This window comes from Xiphias gladius, chromosome 23 (genome assembly GCF_016859285.1).
Source record: "Xiphias gladius isolate SHS-SW01 ecotype Sanya breed wild chromosome 23, ASM1685928v1, whole genome shotgun sequence".
In the NCBI taxonomy this organism is placed as follows: domain Eukaryota; kingdom Metazoa; phylum Chordata; class Actinopteri; order Istiophoriformes; family Xiphiidae; genus Xiphias; species Xiphias gladius.
In genome coordinates, this window is record NC_053422.1 from 457,150 (window position 1) to 478,000 (window position 20,851).

The following is a 20,851-nucleotide window of genomic DNA, read 5'->3' on the forward strand; positions in this document are numbered from 1 at the left end:
CCGCTGACATCATGTTTTCTTCTTCCTCAGTGGTTTTAGTTGGCTGGAAGGGGGGTCGCGACCTTGAGGAGTCAAAGGTCACAGTGATGCCATCTCAGTGCAGTAAGAACAGCTGATCTGCTGCGGGCTGGGGGGTGGAGTGAGAGATGAGATTAACCTGAAATTTACAGTTTTCACTTCTAAACTTTGATTACGTTGGTGCATCTCTTCATCGGTGAATTTACTGCTACTGTTGGTGAGTCTGGTAGACCACAGACTAACTGAGCCTGTTGCTCATGTTGCCTGCAGTTTAATGTAGAACTGCAAAAGTGGGAATATTCTCTCGCTGTAAGCTTCTGTGTCAAAGTTTTCTCTTCAATCTTCTCAATGTTCATCGCCATAGAAACTCAGCACTCTCCTGGATAATCTAACCATTATACACTTGAGGTTTATGTTCTGATCACCGGTGGCGAATCAGTTTGGTGAACGACTCTACACACTACTTTCCCATGAAAATCACGGATAACAAACACCACTAATAATGGCTGCGTCCCATTCAGCGTCGTCAGCTCCAGGGTGCTGATATTGTGCAGGATGGCCCCCTGTGTGGGTATGTAAGGGTTAGAAGGAGGAGAACCGTCCATGATGTTCTAAGTTCCCCATTGGTTTTCCTGCTGTGACAGCTCAAATTATGTTCTGTGGAAAAGTCTGTTAGAGGTACAGAGCATAGCAGCAGACGGACACATGCTGTGCTGCTGTTGGTTCGAATCAGACCACTGTATTTGTAGTATAACGGTTGTGGTTTTGTCTTTGTCTCCTTCAGATGACCAGCTGTTGTCTGTCCCAGCTGTAGGTCAGTGATGGCCACGGTGTTTCCTGGACGTGGAGGAGACGACGTCAGATCCAGACTCCATGTTGGTCGTCATGGCCTCGCTGGATGGAAGCACACCGGTTGAGACGCTTCTGGCAGCGATCCATCTGGAGAGGTCAGGATGGGGGCTGAGACAAAGCAGGGGGACTTAGAAAGCACGGAAGCGTTTTATCCTTTAGGATGAAGAACTGTGATTTTAATTTATCGCTAATCAATGCTACAACTTTAGCATACCATATTTTCTCCGGGGCCTTTATTGATCTCAACTGCAGAAGGTAGTTTGCCTGTTAAAGTTACTGCATTACACTGTTAATACAAACTAAACACTTCCTGTAACTGTTTCAAATTAAAAGCCATGTAGCATTTCAGTGGACTGAAAACCTTTATTTCTTAACAGGGCTTTTATTATGAAACATTTTCAGGCAAACCATATTCAACAACGGCCGGATGGGATTAAAGGACGACAGAGCAAACAATTACTGAATCAAATGCACCATTGTGTCAGTTTGAACCATGTAAAATTTTCTCTTAAAACTAAGTGTATAACAGTAGATAACAGGAGATTAGAGTAGATTACAGTGGATTACAGCAGTAGAAATGTACATGATTCTTAACTGCTATGCACATTATATGACAGTCAACAGGAGTTTATGCACCTTGTTTTTTCCTCCAGTCTGTATTTTGGGGGCCGTCCTGTATTTGTTCATGTCAACCACACCCCCTGGCCATCATACAGTATACATTCAGCCTCTCACACAAACGTGCCTTTAACATGGAGTTAAAATTGTGTACTGTGGTGTAGCGTGTGTTAAGGTGCCTTTGCACTTTGTGATTTTGAGCTGTGTGAGATGTAAATTGACAGTCGTGAGAGGAAACATGGTGAAATCTGTGGTCGCTAATCCAAAAACCGCCTACGGCAAAATTCCGACAGCGTCTGAAATTTAGGACCAAATTCTCACAGTGTGTCTGTTGCCCCGACCCACGTCTATAAAACAACCATGTTAAAGAAAACCTTTGCAGAGCTGCGGCAGCAAAAGCTATGTCTGCATAATGTCTTCTCTGGTGGTACAGATGGGCGACGCAAGCTGATGACGTGGCTCTCCTCTCAGACGCTTCCTCTGTTGACTTCCAATGCACAATCTGACATTCCTCAAACTGATACCCTACAGTCTGGGTCCTCTTTTCACTCAGCGTCGGTCATCGGTGTATGTGACCTGCTTTTTAAAAATGTTCCGATAATTTCCGTGCTTTGGGAGGCGAGGAATCCTTGAGGTTGTCGCCAGGCTAACAGTTAACATGCAAGGTTAAAGTGTGCAGTCAACAACATCCATGATTATAATATGTTTACAGTACTGGGTAAAAGTAGTTTGTATGCATTTGGTCTACACCAAGGTGGTAATGTTATCATAGCAAAAACATCCAACCTGCTGAACTGTTTAAGTTTAATAGTGTTTTTTTTCACTGCAGGTACCTGGACACCTTCCGTCGAGCTGGTCTCCTGTTGGCTAGAGACTTCACACACCTGGATCATGACGCCCTTGTCAGTCTGGGTATAACCGCCACAGGACACAGGAAGAGAATCCTGCGATTGGTCATTCACATTCAGAGGGCAGAAGCTCAAAGAGCCAATCAGAAAGCAGTTACAGATCTCCCACGTGACCGCTGTCAGTCTGTGACTGAAATTACTTCATCAGAGCACGGTCGCACTGCTGCATCGCCCCGTTGGTCCACAGGTCCCATTAACTTCGAGGCATCCAGGAACAGTTCGGCTCCGAACCTTTCCGCCATGCTGACGAACTCAGAATCCAGCAGCAGCAGAGCTGTGGTGAAGCCGGTTCCCAAACCCAGAACTGTTTTCAATCGCCGCAGGACTGCACCCATCCACTTCTGTCCAACACCAGACCCTGTACCGCCCCCACCCAGGAGGCTCTCTCAGGAGTCCATATGTTTTACTGCGTTAGAGGGTTTGAGTTTAGGGGAGACACCCACACATGACGACAGGTTGACCTCTGATCTCATCGACAATTCGACCACGCCCAGCAGAAGACCAAGCCAGAAGGAGAGGTCAAGGCCCAGTCGGAGCTTGTCTCTGTCAGACACTGGAGGGTTCTTACCTCCAGTTCCCCCAAGGCTGAACCGCGGGGTCCCCCCGTCAATATTCCAGGGGTCCCCGCCATCTTCTTCTTCTTCTTCACCTGTACGAACAGAGCAGAACCGGACTGTGTCCTCCCTGACTTCCTGTCCTGGTAGTCTTGACGGTAGCAGGCTCTCTGGATCCTCAACTTGCAGTTCACCTAGAGGAGGTGGGATGGAGATGGTCTCTAATGAGATCTACTGGGGCACTTTACCCGGAGCTACGGCCCCCAGTGGAGGGAGGAGTTACTGCAGCCAGCAGTCGGCTCCTCCGACCCCACCTCGACAAACTCCGGAGAGAAACAGGTACGTCACTCTGATGGACTTGGGTCCAGACCAGGGTCCATGCAAGGAGGTTTATTCAATTTGGCTTAAAGCTGCCCTAGGCAAAAGTTTGTGTCAAAATGCATCCAGTTTATCAGCCTAAATAACACCTACATAACCCCAGATCAACAAGCTGACAGATGTCCTCTAAGGCTGCCAGATTTACTTGCCTACCTACCAGCCTATCCATGTATCTGTTTATCTATGCACTCATCCCTCCATGAACAAGGATGATCTTAGTAAGTGAGGCACCCTGTAACTTTGATCGCAATCACACCCTTTGGTTTTGGCCTGACAGGGGTCTTTTGATACATTGGCAACTGTGTAATTAATTGTCTTGTCAATGAATTGTCACAATTGTGTGTTTTCAGTGGCAGCACTTTAAGTAACAACTCTTCAGGATCAGCCAGAGGTGAGTACAGACATTACCTGGCCTGGCCTTTTTTGTTCCAGCCCCTCAGCCATTATGGAAGAATTTACAATACCGTATGTTTGAAGGCTGAAAATTAAAGCTGTGTATTTGTTGTGTAATAGAAAGACCATGGCAACACTGAAGGGGTTTATGGTCACGTTACTGTCCACACTACAGTAAACCAGTTAACTCTCAGTGTCTTCTGTTAAACTGTCTACAGCTTCGACAGATGACCCTGAAGAGGAGATCAGCCCGTACTGTGAAACTGTGTTCCAAACCAGAAGAAATCCACACATCTGTGAGGTGAGAAAGCAGCACAAAGGCTGTTTCCTTCATTCTCTCTACTTTTTCTCATTAGAAAGATATCATTAAATGGACATTTCCTGTTAAACTACAGGAAAAGAAATCAAATCCTTAATGGTCACAAATCCCGTAAAGTTGGTTGAGTTTTAACCCCTGTAGGTGTTATTTTAGAATGAGGGAAGAATTATGAGATTAACCTTGTAATATGTCCAGTCTGTGATGATAGAAGTGTGCTCATTTAATATTTTATCTTGCATATTCAGAGTGAAAGAAGCAGAATGGAAGGAAGAGAGGTGAGGAAGGATGAGGAGAAACATGCAGAGGATCATGGGTAAGACACCATACAATCTGTAAAAGATGAAATACTGTAAACAATAGAAAATCCTTTGACATTACACAAAACCAGGACTGACAACAAAATAACAGTCGAACAGCTAACGAGAGAAAATAAAGTTGAAAAGCCACGATATAGAAATAAATATAATGAATTAAATTAAACCAAAAAGGACTAAAAAAAAAATGTATTAAGGGTTTGCATCAGTTCATTTTAAGTACAGAGGCAGTAACGAGGCACTTATAACAATATCCACAATATCTTTAGGCTTCTTTTGAGCATTAGAAAATATCATTTTATCTGCATTCAACACAAACTTGAGTTTAATGAGTTTAGACTGTAAAATATCAAAGACATACTGTAGTTCATAAAGTGCATCCGACGGAGAAGATCGACAGATATAAAACTGTATCATCTGCATATCGTATGTGCTGTGGGGTGCCTCGGTTCTGTACTCAGCCCACTTTTATTATCTCCTTATATAAACAACATTTGTAAAAGATCCACTTTTCTTGATATTCATAGCCACAGTATATACAACTATATTACCTGCATAAGTTGCATGCACATTAACAGTGCTGATGATCACCATACACTGATGATACAGTTTTATATGTTTCTTTATACCGTATCTGTGGATCTTCTCACTCAGATGCACTCCATAAAATAGTCTGTCTTTAATATCTGGCAGTCTCAGCTCAATAAACTCAAGATTATTAAATGCAGAACTGCATCAAGGTGAGAAAGGGAATCATTTTTCTACTGACCACAACAAGTAAAATATCTGCAGTGTCCACAGATTTCACAAGAAAAGACTTTACAGGATAAAACCTCTCTGAATCTGTAATGTTGATCTCATTGGTTCTCAGGATGTGATGTCATGTTTATATAGACCTGATCGTCTCTTAACTAAACTCGATCATTTCTTTAATTTGTATCTTCAGGTGTCAGAAGTTCTCCTGGACAAAGCGTTTGTCTCAGGCTCTTCACTCCAGAGACTCTCAGGGTTATAGCACCGTTGGAGAACCTCCAACCCCCCTCCGCTACCTCTCTCTCCCCCCCCACACCTTCCTCTCTGAGACCGACGAGGACATGACCATCTCCCCCTACGCCAGCTACACCTCCCTGACCGAGAGAGCTCCACCCATCATCAGCGGCTGGCTGGACAAGCTGTCTCCGCAGGGGTGCGTTTGATTTGAAAACCTAGTTAGACCAGGGAGAGCAAAGCCACGTGGGTGCTTTTGATTTAAACAGCTGATCGTGGTTTAGCAGGTACAAGATGTCCTTGGGCAGGTTTCAGAGGTTCTGAAGAAGTTGTAGGGGGTATTGAGAAGTTTGCAGTGATCCTTGAGGAGGTTCCAGAGGTTTTTGAAGAGGTTGCAGGGGCCTTTAGATGTTTTCAGTTATCTTTGGAGAGGTTCCAGAGGTTCCTAAGGAGTCGAAATAGTTTTCTAAGTAGGTTACACTGATCTTTAAAGAGATTTAAAGGGGCTCCAGAGGTTTTTTGGAGGTGTCTGAGATTTTTTGGGGCAATCTCCTGGAGTGATCCTTGAGGAGGTTACAGTGGAATCTGGGTGGAGGAATGAGAGAGGAGAAAAGAGTCTGAGGAGATGGAGGAGCTCCACCTATGTTCTCAACTGGCCAATCACCACGGTCGAATCGTCTGTTTCGGAAAGTGAACCACATCCGTGACATGGACTCTCCTGTTCTATCTGAAAGTTTGAGCTTCACCTTCAGTCTGAAAATTTACAGTGTGTTTCTGTGTCTTTGTGTTTGCCTAAATGACTATTCTTTGTGTGTGTCTTTGTGTGTGTGTGTGTTGTATTTGTCAGGGACCAGATGTCAGCGCTGGCTGTCCTGCTGCATCTCCTCCTCTCTGCTCCTCCCTGTGTCTCCTCCATCTTTAGGAGCTACCTGTGCCTCGTCACCTTCTTCCTCTCTTCTTCCTCCTCCTCCTCTTCTTCTTCTTCTTCTTCATCTTCTGACTCTTCATCCTCCACTCGGTGTGTGTTTGTCTTTTCCTTCTTCCTTTCCTCCTCAGTCTTTGGCTGCTCTCCAAAACTAATAAGTTCTTCTTTGGTTCTTTGGGGAGAGTTTTTGGGTTTCTGCAGTATGGCTCAGTCTAAATCAATACAGAAACTGATGTACAGTATCTGTTCTAAATCACATGCCGCTGCACAGTGTTGATTCTCCGCATCTTTAAATTGGACTGTTTTCTACACTCAATAACACTTCCAGACTTCACTGGTGGTTTATTGTAACCAGTGAGTGACTGGATGTCATAAGTGTGTGTTTTTGTCTTTGACCAGTCACGTGTCTCGGCTATTATAAAAGTGACTGTGTGTGTGACTGTCTTTGGATCTGATGTGTGTGTTTTTATTTTTCAGGAACTATGTTTTCCAGAAACGCTATGTGAAGTTTGACGGCAAAAACCTGATGTATTTCGGCAGTGAGAAGGTAGGAAGAACCTTCATGGATGGTTTATATAATCATAAGTGTCCGGATGGAGACGTCTTTACTGATTTAGTTAAACTTCTGACTTTCTCTCAATACTCCAAAGCAAAGAGACAACATGAACTAAAGTGTTATTTATCTAGTATGAACCTCAAATATCATCAAATTTGATTATAATATCACATTGTAAAAAAACCCCAAAAAACCCGACATACCTTTGGGGAAATTAATATTCGATTGTGAGGAAAAAAAAAAAAGAGCAGCACTACCGCAGCTGTCTGGCTCGAGAGCTCTGGCGCGGCTCTGGGCCGCTGCACTGAACACACTGCACGACGGACGCGTGTCACACAACGTCACTTTTACTGACTGAACATGAAACGTATGTCGAGCTGAAACGAACGAATAATTCAACAACAGCTGTGTGGTAATGATGGCAGACAGCTGACAACCCAACTCGGCCACAGAGAGAGTGATTTGCACTCTGATCAATCTAAAACACCCGTTTGGAAATACATAGGATTTTGGTCAGTAGACGTCTAAACTGTGAACCTGGAGATAGAGTTGTATGCAGGTTTTATGCAAAACGTCAATTTTGGCTTATTTTGACAGCACTAGTAAGCAGCCAGTAGCTCGGCCATCCAGTAACTAACAGGTTTAAAGAGGTCTGTGACTCTGTGAAAATCCACCTATCGCCCTGTGTTCAGGCTGTCGGGTTGTACTCCCTTAGGTTCTGCACATTGGCCCTAACTCCACCAAGGGCCCTGAGCCAAAACACCCATAGCATGAAACTGACACAAACCTATTGGTTAGCTGGAACCCAGCCTATAAATAAACCCCTCCTTGACAGGCTTAATATAGGACAAGAAAGTCCCTAAAACTGTTACCCCAGGAATCTTACTACCCCCCCCCCCATCTTTGCTTAACATATCTGCTATCTCGTGAACAAAAATCCTGCTCTGACAAATGTGACATGCAGATCATGTTAGTTAAAGTTTAAATAGGATAAATAATTTCGTCTCGCTTGCTCTTTGTTTCAGGACGTCTACGCTAAAGGAGTGATCCCATTGGCTGCTATCCAGATGGCCCGCCCAGCCAAAGACAATAAATTTGAAATAGTGACGAGTCAGAGGATCTTTGTTTTCAGGACTGATAATGAAGGTACAAACACACACACACAGCCAGAGTATGTGCTCGGATTAGCAAATTCGTTATCCTTACATTTGGAGTATCGTGCCCCTAAATTTTAATTTCTTATAATGATCAGGTTTGTGATAACACCTCCAGCTCTAATATAAAATAAAGAGTAACACACCCCGTGTTACTAACTCATTCAGTTTGGGCTTTCTCAATACGACGGATAAAAACAGAACCGTTTTTCTAAGCCGCATCAGTTAGATGGATGGTTTCAGGTCACATAATCATCTACCTGCTCCCACAGATGGCCCTAAAGTAAAACTGTGAGTCTGAACTCTACTCATGTGTGCTCTAAACTACTAGACTCTCAGCAGGTCATGTGACTCGGCTCCAGCTGGGACAGACAAAAGGCTGACCCACTAACCCGCTGTTCAGACTGCTCTGAACCAGGTCTTTACAGGCTTGTTGTCTCCGCAGATAATGGAGGAGAGTTCTGTTTCTACGGGGTGGAGACAGTAAGTGACAGAAGAAGAAAAGACAGTGCAGGGCTCAGTCTGAATCTGAGCTGCTGCTAAAAACAACAATAATATAGATATTTCATCAAATCTTCAGATGTAGTCCAAGAGCAAACGTACACCGTTCGCTGGCGGTCGTACAGTGATGTTACAGAGCGATATGTCTTCCCTCACAAACAATCTTTGTGTTAATACAGACACCAGCTGCAGAGAGAGCGCGCTCTCGCCAGACAACACAAACTGCGCTGAGTTAAGCAGAATTATCGTCCACAGCTGATCTGCTGTCAGTTTCACAGACGCACAGATAAACACAAGAACCAACCAGTTTTTATTCATCTCTGCTGATGAGCAGAGTGTAAAGCTTTGATAAGTGTTGATGATGATGATGGTGACGATGATGATGATGTGATGGTGATGATGGTGATGGTGGTGATGATGACGATGATGATGTGATTGTGATGGTGACGATGATGATGTGATGATGGTGGTGATGATGATGATGATGTGATGGTGACGATGGTGGTGAACGTGACGATGATAATGATGTGATGATGGTGATGGTTGTGATGGTGGTGATGGTGATGATGATGATGATGGTTATGATGATGATGATCATGCGATGGTGGTGATGGTGATGATGGTGGTGACGATGATAGTTATGATGATGACGATGTTATGGTGATGGTGATGATAATCATGTGATGGTGGTGATGTGATGATGATGGTGACGATGATGGAGACGACAATGATGGTTATGATGATGACGATGATGATGACGATGATGATGATGTGATGGTGATGATGGTGACGATGATGGAGACGACGATGATGGTTATGATGGTGATGATGGTGACGATGATGGTGATGGTGGTGATGGTGACGATGATGGAGACAATGATGATGGTGATGATGGTGACAATGATGATGGTGATGATGGTGATGATGGTGATGGTGGTGATGGTGACGATGATGGAGACAATGATGATGGTGATGATGGTGACAATGATGATGGTGATGATGGTGACAATGATGATGTAATGATGGTGATGGTGGTGATGATGATGATTATGATGATGGTTATGATGATGATGATGGTGATGATGGTGTGATGGTGACGGTGATGATGGTGACGATGAGGATGACAATGATTATGGTTATGATGATGATGATGATGATGACGATGATGATGATGATGGCGTATTTTGGCTGCTGTTTGTCTTACTGTGACTTAGTGCTGAAGCGGCGGTGGGTTTCCACGCTGCAGGAACACGTCAGAGATCAGCTGGTGTTTGGCAGGCGGCGTTTCGGTCCTGGATCTCACTGTCAGAGACACGGGACCCTGGAACTGAAAGGAACCAAGTCCAAAGTGTATGCCGCCATCAACACGGATCAGATCTGGCTCTACAAGAGTGAACAGGTGAGACAAAGACCTGCGGCCTGAATGTTAACGAGTCCTGATGCTGCTGCTGCTGCTGGTTAGCATCTTGAGTGTTGACAGAGAAAACTCAGTTTAAGAAACTGCAGCTTCTCAAACCTCAAAACTTTTTGATCTTGTTAAGGCAGTCACATTGGTTTTTAATACACTGCTAAAAGTTTCCATCGTACCAAATAATTGTTTTCTGTTACTGACATGAAAAAATTAGTTTAATCCGATTCTAATGGAAACTCACTTGTTTCAGATGTTTTCTAGAGTCATGTATCGAAGGTTTTCCCATCATTATGAGACTAATGCACAGCGCCCGAGCTGAATGAACAGAGGAGTTACTGGGAGCTAAACATCAAATGTGTGGTCAGGTTTTAGTGCTTTGATCAGATTGTTCCAGAGTTAAATGAAGAGGATTTTAGTGTCTCAACCAGGTTTCATGAGAGAGTTTGACATGTAACTCTGTCCCAGAGTTAATTAATAAACTGTCCTGACGTGTGTCTCTAACTTCTGTGTCTGCAGTGTTTTCGTAACGGAATCGGCATCACAGTGATAGAAGCTCGAGGAGCAACAATCAGAGATGGAAAACACAAGAGCTTTGACCTCATCACGCCGTACAAAACCTTCAGGTATCATCAAGTACTGCGGTGTCCCCTCTAACTTTATTCATACCAGTTTTTGAACCTAAAAACTCGTATTAATAAGGCTTATTAATCCCGTCTGTCCGGATCAAAACTTTATTAACATGAGTTTTTGAATTCACATTTCTCATGACTTCTGACTCTGCACAGGACTTGAATCCCGTTCTTCAGGTTAAAAGAGTTTTTATTGGATGAATGAATGTGCTGTTTTGTGAATGGAAGAAGGATTAATTTAGGCAATTGTTTATCAATAAAAACAGACGTACTGTAACAACTACTCGAAACAATCAGGAAAGAACAAACGAAGTGTTGGTGGCAGAAACAGGACACTCAACCCATCAAAATAAAGGATGAGCTTGATGAAGAACTGAGCGATATGCAGTCAGTCAGTGTTAACAAAAGGTCCTTGTTCATATTTTTATGGGCTGTGTGTGTGGTTTTGCGCCCGGTTTGTTTTGTGTGAAATACACATTCGTCTTTCCGTTACCAGCACCTCCGGCCCTGCAGTGAATGCTTTGTGCAAATGTCTTTCTCTTTTTTACCTGAAAATAAGTAATATTTTCACACAGAGCTCCTTTAGAATCTAACACCTTAAAACATTTCGAACCTGACTGTGAAGAATCTGTCCCATTTGAAGAACTGTGTTCATCTAAAAACAGAGATGCCTCATGTCCAGATCTTTGGTTTTCAGCTCTGTAGATGAAATTGGGAGCAAAATGTTCTTCCTCTCTGCCAGCCTCTGCCAGGCTGCGCCATTTGGTCCCAAAAACCAGGTCATTGAATCAGAAAAAGCTCCTTACAGCTAATTCCCTGCAGCTCTGCAGCCTGTTGACTCGGCTCTGCTGCTCAGTTCAAACGGTTGATTTTTTTCCAGAAACATAAAACCGTCATAAAAAGTCAACTCAGTCTGGTGTCCGGTACTGAAATCGACAAGGATTCGGTTTTTCTTTTCTTTGTTAATATGAATACTTAAGAGGATTTGTGTCTTTAAAATGCCGTTGCCGTGGTGACCGTCCACCAGGCCTTACCGCAGACCTCTGCTCTGCCTCTTAGCTTCACGGCGGAGTCGGACCGGGAGAAGCGGGACTGGATGGAGGCCCTGCAGGAGTCGATCGCCGAGACTCTGTCGGATTACGAGGTGGCCGAGAAGATCTGGTCCAACCGATCCAACAGGATGTGTGCCGACTGCAAGGCCCTGAATCCTGACTGGGCCTCCATCAACCTGTGTGTGGTCATCTGCAAGAACTGTGCAGGTAGGACCCTCTGTGGCTTTAGCTTAGCTAAGATTAAAGAACTTCATGAATCCCAGTGGGATACTGCAAATAAGCTCTCTATTCTGTTTTCTGTTTAAAATTAGGTTGAACTTTGTTGATTTAATGTTGATTTGAATTGATCACAACTTCATGAAACACTCTAGTAACCTCCCAACCTGCAGCCGAGCAACGACCAAGTAACATCTTTTCCTCCCGGAGGACTCTAACAACATAGCAACCACCCAAAACACCCAGGCAACTCCCCAGCAACCAAATTCCAAATTCCCTAATTATCATCCGAAACACCACACCAGGCAACTACCTAGTATCGCCCCAGTAACCTCCCAGAAGATCTCAGCAACCACCCCAAACACTCTAGAAAGCCCCAAGCATCTTTAGGATTAGTGTAGATTAGACAAATTAAGACTAGAAGATTATATAATGATATAAGGGATTGGATAAATCTAAACTCGGCCAGGTAACCACCAAAGCACCCGATGTGCCAACGACCCAGGGACCCAGTCCTGGCTGCCCTCTAGAAACTCCTCACTGTCCTGCAAATTAACCAAAACACCACCACAGCAACAATCCAGTGACACTGGAGCAGCCTAACTGAACGCCCAAGCAACCACCCTAAACACCCCGGCAACCACATAGCAACTACCCGACGACAACCAGGCAACCAGACTGAAAACCTGAGTCTGCATCTAACAACACCCTTATGGCAAAGTAGCATACATCTAACACATATTTATTTATTTTGTTCTAAAATGGTGTTGATATACACTATGTGGCCAAAAGTATGTAGATATGCCAGTCTTATATTTTATAAAGGATTGAGAGAAATTTAACGGACCCCATAAAACATTTATGTACAAACCAGTTTTCGCGGAGTTTTATGATCAAACTAAATAAGTTAGATCCATGGACAAAAGTATATGGACAGCCGAACAGTGCAGCTGTGTGTGATAGTGTGATCTGTGATTCTGACACCATGGGCATGTCAGGACTCAGTGCAGATCAGTCAGGTTCTTCCACATCAAAGGAGCTGGTTTTGTGCACGGGGACACTGTCAAGTTGAAACAGGAAAGAGACAAACAGCTGACACAAACTTTTGTCCAAGGTTTCATTCTGTCTTAACATTAAGATTCCCTCCACTGGAACCGAGAGACCAAACCAGGAGAAACAGACCCAGAACTAAAGGACATTCAGTGACATTTAGAATCAGAACTGTAGTCAGATATCATCCCGTTCGCAATATAAACACACCTGCACAGGTAAACTCAGAGTTTGTCAATGCTGTCAGACACTTGCACAACTTTCAGCGCTGTCTGTCTGTGTACCTGTGAATACCTGTGGAGATATGAATCACTGCAGGTGAAACTGTCACTGTGCTGGTTCAGCTGCATTTTGTGGCAGTGAATTAGTACTTAAACAAACAAACCAAGAGGTTTAAACATGATCGTTCATTGGACAGTTGTGTTGATGTCATCCTCTGGTGATTGACCCTGATGAGTTTATTGATCCTCTCTGGAATAACCGATTTATTAATCAGCTTTATTAACACACAGGTGGAACGGGGTCACACAGCGGCGTTCGTTCGCTTGTCTTCTCATGAAGAGCTTCCTTAACACAGATTTTTCAACAAGCTCAACACACACACACACACACACAAATACTGTGCTTACTGTACACTTCGGACTGGCTTGAGAACCTCCCCAATTTAACAAGTAAAACCTGCAGAATCCAGCCCCCTTTTAGAAAAAGTCCATATACAGTATCTAATTCTGGTCTTGTGGTCACTGAGAGCTGAGAACGAACCGACCACCCAGAGACACCCCACACCTCTGTTCACCTGTGTGTGTGTGTGTGTGTGTGTGCGCGCGTACGTGCGTGTATGTATTTGTCCACAGGGCAGCACAGAGGTCTGGGCACGATGGTCTCTAAAGTTCAGAGTCTGAAGCTGGACACCAGCGTGTGGAGCAACGAGATCGTCCAGGTGAGACCAGAACCTGTCTGTCCACTTGTAGCGGTCTGTGGACAAGCTTGTAGCGTCCTACCTCGGCTGCACAGGCTTTTGTTTACTTCAAGTTCTTAGTATATGTAGGTAAACGTGTGTTTGTGTGTATGTGAATTTCTCTGTGTACAAATCAGATCCTTTATAATAACTGTTGTTTTTTAATGTACAAACAAATAATAATAATACCAGTTTAAAAAAATCACATGAACCAGGGCCAGATGAACCGGTCTGCTCGACCCAGTCCGTTATCCAGGCTGGACTTGATGCAGCGTGCTCATTCAGAATTCATAGAACTGTAGTTACATACAGAGCAGCCCTTGCTAGGAGGAATTTGGAATGAGGTGAAGAGCGCGTGGTTGAAACTGGGTTCGAATCCATGTTTCGAACACGTGAAGGAGGCGAGTTCAACACCCCACAGTGTGTTCATTTCCCCTTAAAGCTGTTTTGGTATCTGGTCTGTAATCACGAACCCCCAACCAGACTCTTGTTTATCTGTTTGTGTGTGTCAGCTCTTCATCATGCTGGGGAACGACCGGGCCAATGATTTCTGGGCGGCTCGTCTGTCTCTGTCGGAGGAGTTGGACTGCGACGCCTCACCTGAACAGAGGAGAGAGTTCATCAACCGGAAATACAGAGAGGGACGATACCGCCTCCCCCACCCTGCATTCAGCAGCCAGGAGGAGCTGCTCAAGGTCTGAATCTTGGTTTCTACCTCAAATAACAACCAGGAGGCTGCTGGTAAAGCTGCCGTAGCATGTGATATTCCACAGATGAAATGTCCAAATCCACACGTGCCTGTGTGTGAAATCATCACATGTGGGAAATCTGGAAAATCGTACGTGATGTATCATGTTTCCACCTGAGATGAATATGTGAAAATAGAGTCAGTTAATGTTACGATGCTAATCTGTGTGAGTTAAACGTGGTTTTTCTGTATTCTCATGAATACTCAGGAGGGTTCAGGTGAAGACGTGTAGCAGAGGAAGTCAGTTTTTCTTCTTTAAGAGCAGCTCTGACGGGAGAACAGAAGGTTTTTAGTTTGCAGAGACAAAGTGAGTCTCTAACAGCTGCAGTAGCTCCGAGGGGTTCAGTCTGCAGAGAGAGACATCGAGACGTAAAAGCTGACCTGAGATCAGTGAGGATCAGACATGAGCGGTCAGTGTGGTCTCAGGAAGTAGCAGAGGCTGAACAAGGTCTCTGAGACTCAAAGTGCTCGTGCCGTACGCTCTAATTAAGCAAATTAAAACTCCCCTTTTGTGTTTAACAGCTTCCTTCTCACTTCTGTCCCTGCTGATGAATTAAGGAAACCATCTTTTCAGCTCTTCAAATGACGAATCTGCTCAATATTCAGTCAGCATCGTCAGCTGACTGGACGCAGATCAGATATCAGTCAGTGAAGTTGCTGTGAGTTACATTGACTCAGCCACAGATGCCGACCGGGATCAGATCCGTGCTGTGTGTCGGCAGATCCTCTGACCTGCGCTATCACAACGATCCGGAGAAAAAATCCTTTTTACCCTTTGTTAAAGAATTATGTTCAGAGGGAAACTTTCCCAGAGTGCGGTGGGGCGTCAGCTGGGCTCTGGTTGGTTAAAGTGACCTGAATGTTGTTTGAAACCGAAACATCAGAGAGAAAAACATAACAGCTGCTGGAGGCTCAAAGAAGGAATCACTCACTACGGAGCTGAAACACACCCGACACGTTTGCTCTCACGTTCGAGCTCTGAGCGCGTTTCGGTGGATGTTTCAGTTTGCTCATTTAAGACTGAGTGGAAACGCCAGAAATTAGAAAGAAAGTTAAGTCAGCGTAAAAAGTGCTTGTCGTGGCTGTTGGAACAGCAGCTGCAGATAAAACAGGCCGGGTGAATAAACGCTGACGTACGTGAAGCGTGAAGAGAAACCATCAGGTCTGTGAGGAACCATGAGGAGACTGGAACCTTCCTCACATCAACACATGGAACCAGCAGAAACGTCAGGTTTCCATCACGTTCTCCACGTGGTTTTCTATCATCTGAGCTTTGACTGCAGCTCTTTTAATGACCTCGTCTCGACCTGCGTCCTCTTCTTCTGTGGTGGTTCAACGGCAGCGACCGGAGAACCGGCTCCACCTGCTGTTGATCAGCTCACGTTCACACAGCAGCAGTGGAGGGAAACGAGACTGGACTCACGTTTTACCCTGACGATTTTCTGGAAATTCGGTTAAAATTTACACTAAATTCATTTGGAGGGAAACTGGAGTACTGCTAACGTCTCTCTCTCATTAACAGGTCTTGTGTTCGGCGGTCTCTGAGCAGACTCTTCTGAAAACCGTCACTCAGATCTTCTTGGAGGCGGAGTCAGTTCGTCTAACCGACGACTCCAACGGCTGCCAACGACACCATCACCCGCTGGATCACTGCACCGTGTCAGGTCAGGACTCCACTGTACTCTGATGTAGTCTGCTGAAACAGCATCAGATCTCTGGTCTGGTCTCATCTGTACTCTGTGCTGTGCCTCCACTCTACAGTACTTTACTTACAACACATCAGCTCTGGACTCTACTGGAGTCTACGGTTCTATACTCTAGTTAAGTGGACTTTACTCTCCAGGCAACAGGGGTCAGGCCTGAGACCGTGAGGTCATTTCTTGTTTGATTTCAGAGTCAGGTAAAACATTTGGACAGTTCTCTCCTGTGAGATGTAAAATATAAAAACAGTCAGGTTTGTGAACCTGAGCAGCGTGACCGCTGAAGGTCAGCTGTGTTTGTGGAGGTTTTTGTGAGGCAGCTGCTCTGTTTCCAGCTCTGGTCCCGCAGGGAGGCTTTTATCCTGTTACAGTTTGCTTCACTTAGCAGACGCTCTTATTTTCGACCCCTGAATTCAGAACCGGTTCACGTCCACGTCTCAGTCAAAAACTCTTTTTTATTAGTCTGATATTTTCAAGTCAAAGGATGAAAACCTTTTGTTTTCAGATTATCTGGACTTACTCTGAATATAAAAAACAAATAACAGTGATAAGTTTGACAAAACAAATCTGTGGCTTTGAGGTAATATGACTTTTATAACTTCAGATTATTTTCTTAATTTGTTTAAAATCTGCACATTTCAATCCATGTGATATCTACGTGTGTGTGTGTGTGTGTGTGTGTGTCTGCCATCAGACCCCAGTGTGTACGATGAGATCATGCAGCCTGTTCTTCACTCTGGGTACCTCTACAAGTCCGGCTCCGCCAACAGAGGAACGCTGTCCAGAAAAACTCGAGAAGGTGGGAGGAGGGAGGGAGCGGGACGGCTGGGTGGGGGAAGGGGGTCAGCTGGCTCAGGTTTAAAGCAGGAATCTGTCCTCTCTGTGTCTCTGCAAGAAAAAAAAAACACAACAAAGAGGATTTAGGAAAAGACGGAAAGAGCTGCAGTGAGCTCCACCAAGTTTCGCCCCGTTTCCTACTGAACCAGCAAATCGTAACCTGTCTTTGATTGTTTAACATTAAACCGAGCTCGACTTTCATTTTAAGATTTGATGGTCAGAGTTCTGTCACTGAAATGAGTTGCTGCCGTTCGTTTTGTGGGCTTGTAATTTGCACCGTTTCCTAGAAAAAACATTTAATTTGGTATCAGCTATAGTCACGGCAGAGACAGTGTTGAACTGGTAATTAACGACTGGTGGGACTAGAGAGTCTGATTTCCGTGACTGGGCTGCAAACGTCGAAAGCTCTAGATCTAAAAAACGGTGTTACCGAGGTGATACCTCTCCTCTCCTCTGGTCGTCAGACTTCCAGAAGTTCTGGTGTTCGGTGGATCAGTCTCTGGTCTTCTACGAGTCGGACCGGTCAGGTGACCCCTGCATGCAGATCAGTGCTAAAGACATCGTTTGTTTGGGAGTCAGCCGACCCGACTCCTCCAACAGCAACAACGGATTCATCGACAGGTGCGGACGCAGCTTATTTGTTTTACACACCGTTTAATCGATGACAAGCTTGATAACATTTATGTCCATATGGAAACACAGCCGAGGTAAAATGTGTGTTTGACTTCTCTGCCCCCCCCCCAAGGTTTCGTCACACCTTCGAGTTGTATCTGACTTCAGACAAACTGTATTACTTTGGTTTGGAGACGGCCGACGCTCTGCACAGCTGGACCAAAGCCATCGGGAAGGTCAGACACTCTCACACTCCCTAGAGGAAAAGTCTGATGCGGAAATATCTGTTATGAATTTGGTACAATCGTAAATCTTGTGATTACTGTTATTATTATTATTATTATTGTCGTTATTATTATTATAGTTTTTATTTTATCCTTCTTTTCTTCCGCTTTATCAGGTTCAAGTAAAATAAAATTCAAACAAACAAATATCACATTTCAAGAATAAAGTTTATTATCAATTTTTCCACAAATATTGCAACTTTGTGCCTGAAGTATTGTATTATTTTTTAAATAGTCCCGCTTTCACCTTGAAATGTTATTTGATAAAGTTTTTAAGCTATTGAAACTTCTTTGTTATCATATTACTTTTTCTTGAAGTTTTGAAACGTTATTTTTGAAATATTGTGACATATTTAAAGAATTACGACAGTTTTAGTAAATTTTAAACTTTATTTCTGGAATATTGTGACTTTTCTTTGAAATATTGCGAATCTTTTCTGAAAATATTTCAGCTTTGTTTTTTCTGGCATCAGTTTTTACTGTGGATGGTTGTGTTGACAAACCGCCCTGCTCTTCATCGTCAGGCTGCGACTCCGCTCAGCTGTCACTGTCTGCTGACCCGGGAGTTCGAGCGGGTCGGTCTGCTGCGGTACAGAGCCATGTTGGACCCTCAGCAGTGGAAGGAGGCCTACTTCGTCCTGCAGAAGTCTAACCTCTTCATTTGTCCCCGAAACGACGGAGCAGCAGAGGACATCATCAACCTGAACCGCCTGCAGGAGCTAAGTCAGTGTCCCCGACGGCCCTGGTACTGGTCTACAAATACACCATGTCTGACTGATTTAGATAAAACTGTCTGTGTTTGTGTCGAAGGTATCACCTCCGAGAACGAGAACCACGAGAAGAAAGACATCCTGGTTTTAGTAGAAAAAGGAAGGTGAGAGGGAGAGTGTCTCTGTAGGATACCGGTTGATTTGGTCTTGATTTTATTTCTGTTTCCTTCATCGTTTGGTTTCCTCTCCTCGTCAGGACTCTGCACCTGCAGGGGGTTTGTCGGACAGACTTCTCTCTGTGGTACTCAGACATCCAGCGAGCAGCCGGTGGTAAAGGAAACACTCTGAGAGAACAACAGCTGAGCAGAAACGACATCCCCATCATCGTGGACAGCTGCATCGCCTTCATCACTCAATACGGTGAGGAGGAGGAGGACGACAGGGGTCAGGTTATCTCAAAGAGGAGAAGGAAGTAAAAGGTTTCACTTTCAGTACCAAAATTTTTGTTTACAGAAATGCAGGTAAGTAAATCGGTTTATTCACGTAGCAGAACTCCAGAATAACCAGCGGAGTTTACCTGCTAAGAGAGAGCAGCTGCGAGACGATAAATCTACGTGGAAAATGATTGGCACCTCAGAACATCAAGTACGGAACTCAGAATATCTTCAGAAATAAATACAAATTAAAATATGTTTGTATAATCAAAATATCTTCATAAAATTACTGAACAAAATAAAATTTAAAAAATAAAACTTGCATGACAGTGAAATAACACAAACACCAAATGTACCCCGGACACCATTATTCGGTTGCTGAACCTTTTTCGACAGCGGCAGCCTCTAAACGTTTCTTGTAGCCATCCAGAAGCTTCTGGCACCGCCTGCTGGTAGTTTCTCCCGATCTTCCACTGCTCTGCCCTCAAGCTCCTTTACGTTCGCAAGAGTCCTTTTTGCAATGATAGATTTCAAGCTCCGCAAATCAACGTCGGTTTTAATGTTGAAGACTTTTCTCAATTTCTAAAAGCTCGTGGTTTGGGTTTTCTGTAGGTCTGGGCCACGAGGGGATCTACAGGAAGAACGGCGCCAAATCCAGGATCAAACTGCTGATGGAAGAGTTTCGCAAAGATGCTCGAAACGTCAAACTGCGGATCGGAGACCACTTCATCGAGGACGTGACGGACGTCCTGAAGAGGTTCTTCAGAGAGATCGAAGACCCCATCTTCATGGCCGACCTCCACCCACTGTGGCAGGAGGCTGCTAGTGAGTCCTGTTTAATTCAGACCAGAGTCTCTGCTGGCAGGGTTCAGGTTTAGGTTCAGGTTCGTCTCTGTCTGAGGGCTGGACCCTGAGGATCTTTTTATTGTTTTGGACATGTCTCTGTTTTTTGTTTTTTTTTGCACAAAATCAGCAGATTAACCTCCAAGCTTTCAGATCAGCTGAGTGTAACAGGATTACAGTGATCCACCTATAAAACCTGGTCTGAAAGACTCTTTTCTGTATCTGGAGCTGGACCATCACTGCAGGCGTATTCAAGTCCTGTTCTCTCTACTGACTGCAGATCAGTTGGAGTGTATGTGGACTGTCCCGCTGACACTCTGTCCTTTTATAGTGTCTCTTCTAACGCACTGAGTCCCCTTCACACCATCCGGACTCAGTCTATGGAGCCCGATTAGCCAGGCTTCTGCGCTGGTGCCCAGTTAAAGGGGAACAGTGACAACACATTTTGGATCCTGGATGTGACTTTATATTGAACCGGCTACAGTCTTTCAGCTGTTAACAGAACAAGTCACCAATCTGTGCACAAATGAGTGATTTCTGATTCTGATTTTTAAAGCTTTTACACCAGTACACTGTTGCAGATCAACAGCGCAAATATACAGTCCAGACCCTAAGTATTTGGACAGTTCCACGTTTTCCTCTTCAGGCTCTGAGCTTCAGCTCATTCACTCTGAAATAAAATAATGGAAAGTAGATTGAAGAGCCAAGTCTCAACTTAAATTTGAGCAGGTTTACTTCAATGAAGAAAGAACTGTGTGGGAGATACAGCCCTTGGAGTTTCAGTTATTTATCATAAATTTTGTCTTTATTATTTTTAGTTATTTAGTTTAGTTTTATATATTTTAGTTATTTTTAGTTGAATAACAAGATAAAGTTTAATTGAGTTAATT

The 20,851-nt window shown here is 44.1% G+C and overlaps 1 protein-coding gene across 3 annotated transcripts in view; it reads left to right on the forward strand.

The window, feature by feature from the left end:
• Positions 1 to 20,851, forward strand: part of arap3 (ArfGAP with RhoGAP domain, ankyrin repeat and PH domain 3) — a 49,747-nt gene that overhangs the window by 17,125 nt on the left and 11,771 nt on the right. For 2 of the 3 annotated variants that reach the window (XM_040119309.1, XM_040119310.1), the window contains exons 2-22: positions 803 to 965; positions 2,318 to 3,289; positions 3,679 to 3,719; positions 3,940 to 4,022; positions 4,286 to 4,353; positions 5,301 to 5,540; positions 6,744 to 6,813; positions 7,848 to 7,968; positions 9,692 to 9,876; positions 10,405 to 10,511; positions 11,577 to 11,776; positions 13,690 to 13,775; positions 14,306 to 14,488; positions 16,064 to 16,205; positions 16,936 to 17,040; positions 17,543 to 17,699; positions 17,824 to 17,926; positions 18,499 to 18,697; positions 18,785 to 18,848; positions 18,941 to 19,104; positions 19,731 to 19,943. In XM_040119309.1, coding sequence (XP_039975243.1) covers positions 892 to 965; positions 2,318 to 3,289; positions 3,679 to 3,719; positions 3,940 to 4,022; positions 4,286 to 4,353; positions 5,301 to 5,540; positions 6,744 to 6,813; positions 7,848 to 7,968; positions 9,692 to 9,876; positions 10,405 to 10,511; positions 11,577 to 11,776; positions 13,690 to 13,775; positions 14,306 to 14,488; positions 16,064 to 16,205; positions 16,936 to 17,040; positions 17,543 to 17,699; positions 17,824 to 17,926; positions 18,499 to 18,697; positions 18,785 to 18,848; positions 18,941 to 19,104; positions 19,731 to 19,943 — 3,577 coding nt within the window. In that variant the 5' untranslated portion in view covers positions 803 to 891. The remainder of the gene's footprint in view (positions 1 to 802; positions 966 to 2,317; positions 3,290 to 3,678; positions 3,720 to 3,939; positions 4,023 to 4,285; positions 4,354 to 5,300; positions 5,541 to 6,743; positions 6,814 to 7,847; positions 7,969 to 9,691; positions 9,877 to 10,404; positions 10,512 to 11,576; positions 11,777 to 13,689; positions 13,776 to 14,305; positions 14,489 to 16,063; positions 16,206 to 16,935; positions 17,041 to 17,542; positions 17,700 to 17,823; positions 17,927 to 18,498; positions 18,698 to 18,784; positions 18,849 to 18,940; positions 19,105 to 19,730; positions 19,944 to 20,851) is intronic. The other variant, XM_040119311.1, reaches the window with a different exon arrangement.